This window comes from Phyllopteryx taeniolatus, chromosome 9, assembly GCF_024500385.1.
Source record: "Phyllopteryx taeniolatus isolate TA_2022b chromosome 9, UOR_Ptae_1.2, whole genome shotgun sequence".
Taxonomy (NCBI): domain Eukaryota; kingdom Metazoa; phylum Chordata; class Actinopteri; order Syngnathiformes; family Syngnathidae; genus Phyllopteryx; species Phyllopteryx taeniolatus.
In genome coordinates, this window is record NC_084510.1 from 6,885,591 (window position 1) to 6,891,238 (window position 5,648).

At 41.8% G+C, this 5,648-nt stretch overlaps 1 protein-coding gene across 2 annotated transcripts in view; it reads left to right on the forward strand.

Annotated features, from left to right (window-relative positions):
* Nucleotides 1–4,322, forward strand: part of rybpb (RING1 and YY1 binding protein b) — a 43,478-nt gene extending 39,156 nt beyond the window's left edge. For both annotated transcript variants that reach the window (XM_061784739.1, XM_061784740.1), the window contains one exon: nt 1,586–4,322. In XM_061784739.1, the coding sequence (XP_061640723.1) occupies nt 1,586–1,835 (250 nt within the window). In that variant the 3' untranslated portion in view covers nt 1,836–4,322. The remainder of the gene's footprint in view (nt 1–1,585) is intronic.
* Nucleotides 4,323–5,648: the final 1,326 nt, after the last annotated feature.

The following is a 5,648-nucleotide window of genomic DNA, read 5'->3' on the forward strand; positions in this document are numbered from 1 at the left end:
AGATATCGGGTATTCGTGAAGGCTGCCGATACCAGCCACCGATACTTAAGGCAAAATAATCTGACATTAAGTCACCCTTGCCAATAGTTGGTGCTACACTGCAGCGGCTTGACACATTGGCGAATCATCATGTGTCAGAAAGAGGTTTTTGTTCACAATTATCTGTCATTGTGTTAATTGAAACTTTATGAATCAAAAGTAGGAGTAGTATCGGTATTAGACTTTACACCGATTTTATCATCCTTATCGGTATCGGCCGAAAATTAGCATTTTATGCTGATCGGCTTTAATGTAATAATTCCCCGAGATCGGCTCCGCAAAAGACATTTACTCCGCGTCGCCATCGTGCACAGTATATTTTCATCCAAAAGCTAGTTTATTTTTAGCCTTGTCACGTGTCTTTTGACGTTGACCTGTAAATATCTGACGGGCAATAAAGTCATGTTGGTGGTGTGGAACAGACAACACGTCTGAGACAGACAATACGTAATGCCGGATCAGACTACAAGACGAATTTGTCAGACTACTGCAATAAAACCTTGTATTCCGATACCACCGCATCCCGTTTTTTACGATCATTGGGTTTTATCTTGTCAACTCAAATGCGAACGGATACACCCATTACCGTGGCGACGGCAACAAGAGTGGAGCGAGCCGACGATATTATGAGGACAAAATGGGGAAAAACGTGTGTTGATGGTCAGGACAGGAGCGGATGTTCGTTTAACGCTTGCTTGAGGTATGTTCCTGTACTTTGAATACGATACGGCTCTCAAGCAGGCAACAAAACGTTATGTAGCCTAGCAAGCTACTGCTAGCACGAACGGTTGGACGTAAACATGCTGCCGTTCTGTCGAATGATGCTCTAAAGTTTCGGTGTGGGTGAAGTAATTTAATTAAAAATAATTTAATTACAGTAAGTTAGCACCCATTATTTCTGTCATGTTGTAATGTTGCGTTGACCTGACCGATTAGAATACACGATCTGACTAGAGCAGTGATTTCCAACCTTATGGAGCCAAGGAACATATTTTACAATTGAAAAATTTCACAGCACACCAACAAACAAAAATATCACACAAAGTGGATTTACTTCCTGCCATCTAATAGAAGACCATTCATTTGTTCTGTCTGTCACGATGCCTCATTGGCATAAATAGAGCAACAAAGTTACATTACTTATTGTAAATAGAATTTTTTTTCAGCAATTAGGTACACAAATATATACAGTAAATGAACAGGTCATTTCTATAGACACATTCCTCTATCATGTGATCGGATCGGTTATCGTTTTTTTTTTTAAACTCTCTGTTCGGCCCCAAAAATCCTGATTCTGTAAAGCCTAATCGGTATTGGTGAGTACTTAAGCGTTAATACTTGTTCTGGTATCGGTCTGAAAAATGGTGGTATGGAACATCCCTACTCGCAAGTCAAGGCACCATAGTATATTTCTTTTTAGTAACGCCTACAGATGTTGTGTGTGAGTGCACAGCGGCAAGTGGGAAAGCGCTCTCAATGTACTCGGACTTTGTGTCAATATGACCTCTGAAGCTGTTGACCTTTTCTCACTAATTCTCCCCCTCAGGCCCAAGCTGAAGAACATCGACCGGAGCACGGCGCAGCAGCTGGCCATCACCGTGGGCAACGTGACGGTGATCATAACAGACTTTAAGGAGAAGAGCCGTTCCTCGTCTACGTCCTCGTCCACGATCACGTCGAGCGCAGGCTCCGAACAGCAACACCAGAGCTCCGGCTCAGAGAGTATGGACAAAGGCTCGTCGCGTGCCTCCACGCCCAAAGGAGATCTCTCCGCAGGGCACGACGAGTCCTTCTAGGGCCTGGCCCTCTCTCTGTTGACCCCGCCCACTTGACCCCCTTTTCACCCCACGTTACTGGACACTTTGGATCCCAAATGGGGAGAGACTTCACCTTCCCCACGGCCACGCTGCCTCTGTTCCATGACCAACCTGGATGAGGAGAAGGGCTCAGAGTGCACCTAACATGGAAACGAAGGCCTCCAGTGGACAAGGAAAAGTAGCTGTGGACTAAACAGAGTTAACGCCCATGCTAGCGTCAAGACACTTGTATGTATTGTTTTATATTTGGACGTGGATGTGAGGCCAAGTCGATCTTTTTGTTTTTGTCGAGAACATTTCTCCGCCGGGCACAATAACCACCGTTGTTTTATTATTATCATTTGTACCCTTATTTATTACCTGTGGCACCTGTATACTTGGGTATTTTCCGTATAATGTTGAAGCTTGGCTGCGTAGCTCTGCAGACCGATCCTTCCCTCAGTGATTTTATTGCAGTTTGAAATTATGCCAGACACACACACACACACACACACACACACAAAGGTGCTAGATACACTGTGAAAAGTTTTGCAGATATTCCAATCACTCAATGTGATGAAGAATCCAATTGCCACTCCCTTTCCTCAACAAAACGGTCTCACTCCGAACACTGTTGGGACCTTCTTCACGGCTGCGGTGTGCACCCAGAAGTCCAAATACTCAACTTTCAACTCATAATCTTCTACAGTATTGTGTGTCCTTAACTGTACAGTGTAGGCTGTTGTGTAAAACACTAAAAGCTGTTGGTATTTGCTCCATTCCGTTGTGCAAATGTTGAGTTTCCTGGCTCCAGGTGAAGTTGTGTGGCCCTTAAGTTGGAGTTTATCCTGATGCGACTGAAGGATAGTTGCACGCAGTCTCACTTGGTGAAACCATATGGAACTGTCAAACACACTTCAACAAATGTAATTTTTTTGTTTGTTTGTTGTGACACCTCAAAACCTGCTAGAAACCAGTGCAAATAAGTTCTCTTCTTGACAATTTCATTTCCTTTTTTATATTTGCTAAATAGTAATTTAAAGACTACAGTCATTGTAGGTGAAAATAAAATCACAATTGCTCTTTCATTTTAGAACAGCAAGGATTGTTAAAGGTTCTAATTCACTTGCACCCATAGCTGATACGAGAACAACCTAATTTCCTTTTAAGTGTATGAAATTGTATAAAGAATAAATGTGTATATGATATCTTAGTTTTATTTATTGAAGGACCAAAGGAATTTCATATTGACATGATACATAGATGAATAAAAATTTGAAATGCAATTATTGCAATTATCTAATGTTTGAGATGAATAACAGTTTAAATAAAGACTAATATAATCCATGTTAATGGTGTTCTTATTGTTCACTCTCGCTGCGCACAGCGCGTCACACTGGACACGTGCAGGTGGTGAGAGGCGGGCTGAGTGAACCCCCCATCACCATAGATGTAGCCCCCCTCACCCGCAGCACACCAGGTGTGGCTGAGGTCCATCCCGGCAGAATTTGAGAGCACGAGTTCATCTGTGCTTTCTCACGAGGGGATAACCCTTTTATGTATCTCATACCTTTTTCTTTCTTTTGCTCTTCAGTGGTTAAAATGTAATCGTACTTTGTTGCGTATGAAAAAATGCCATCAGTGTTCAAAGTGGGGAGAAGCCAGGTGGATACAATGGGCTGAAAATGAAATGTTGGATTTTTACACCCAGTTTTGTAATACAATCGTTCCGAAATGGGCCTAAAAAGCCATTGTTTCACTTGCCTTATCTGCAACCACATAGTACTGCAAGTGAAAAGATTTGTGTTAAATTATTGACAAATGGCCATTTGAGTATATGACATATTGCTTGTACATAGTTTTAAAATCTGCAAACACTATTAAATGGCATTGAAGCTGAAGTCATTTGTTCCTCGTTTTCTTTCCGCGCAAGCAGTTCTGTTCTTGTGTGCGACCAGTAACCTTAATTTACTGTGTAAAGATGGTTACATTTTTTTAGCTTTGTTTGTCAGAGATCCAAATATACAATGCTTGTTTACTGACTGTATATCTTAAACGTGAATTCCCAACTCAGTGTATTATACAAACTCATTTCTTCCTATAAGATGTCTTGTAAAATGGTTTTAAAACTTATTGATCTGTTGAAAAGGAATGTGAGAACATTTGTAGGACAGTACAATAATTCATTCTTTGTTTCATCATTTAAGTTTTCCTTTTTATTTTTGGTTTGTTTAACTTCTAGCTGATGTGTCATTGTTTCCCTTTGTGAAATGGTCACATTATGTTTCTGGTGTGGAAATGTATGTAGCCTTTTCAGCAGATCACAGCTTTTCGTCCAGCTTCTAATGTTGAACTACGACATGTTCCTGGCATGTGCACGACTTTGCGCTTATAGACTAACCTGATCATTTTCCTTCTTGCTTCAAATAGAAATGTCTATTTATGAATTTTGCTTGTAGTTTTTCACAAATAAAATTGTTGAAGTTATCTATTTTATGTCTGCTGTCTTTTCACACTCGAGCACAACTTCCAGCCTCTGTTCCCCTCAACAGGAAGTGTGTATGTGGTTGAGATAGGCCCTTTATTGATTGAGCTGTCCTGTGGTGTGTTTGTTGGCACAAGTGTACTCACACATGACACGAGCAAGCCCACAAGCTGACGAGCTCTCAATCATCTATTCCCTCTTTCCCTCCGCAGGCTGCTTAGCAGACCACTATTGCGTCGTCTCAAATCTCCCACCAACTGCTGACTTCCTCTTTCACCAAAAAACTCAATTAACTTCTGATCTCTGGTTAATGTGGGACTGATTCTTGTTTAATACCTTCAGAACTATTTGTCCATCTTCTATTTGTTTTTTTCACCACAGTTTTTAAATTATTATGATTCATAAATGAGTCATACTTATTCAGTTGTAATTGTACCTACTGATTTGAGTCACCGGTGAGCTGGAGTCTATTCCAGCAGAGTTTGGCCGTCAGGCAGGTTACACCCTGGACTTGTTGCCAGCCAATCACAGGACACGTACATACATAACCACCAGTAACCACCATTCACACCTTTTGGGCAATTTAGCGCGTTGAATGGCCCTCGCACCACCACCCCAAGCAAGCACGGGGAGAACATAAACTCCACTCGGGTGGGCCTGAGTAGACTCAAACCCCGGACCCTTTGACTATGAGGCATACGCACTAGCCACTTTTTCACTGTGCTTTATGAGGGGTAAATCTTTGACACACCTGTCAATATGATGCAGTGATCTCTGTATGATGTGTAGATTGTATAACACTATTAGGGATAATAGCAGCAGTTTATAGGCAACTGCCTCTTGAGAAGCGCAGTTTTGGGGTTCATATTGCAGGCTGGAGTTGTTGTCCAATCTGGAAACACACTTGTCTGTAACATGAGTAAGGTGTCGTTCCAAGCCAGATCTTGCAGGAAAAGACTGGAATCCTTGCTCCTGCTCTTTGACTTATGGCTGCTTCCACAACGCCGACAAGGAAGCACAGAATCTCTCCCTTGAGGGATATGTAAGTATATCATAAAAATGAACATTGCGTTCAGGTCACAACCCAAGCAGTAAGACGTTAAATACAAGTTCATTTGGATGTGACAGGGTCAAATAGGAAGACTCTGAAGATACCGTTATGATGTTTGCCTTGGAATTTCCTGAACTCCAGCAATTGCCCTTTCCCCAAAGCCACACCCTGAAACGCAGACTGGCCAATCACAGCGCAACATCTCATTGTCATTTAGTCCATTTAGTCATTGGAAAACATCCATCCATCCATTCTCAACACCGCTTATCCCTTTCTT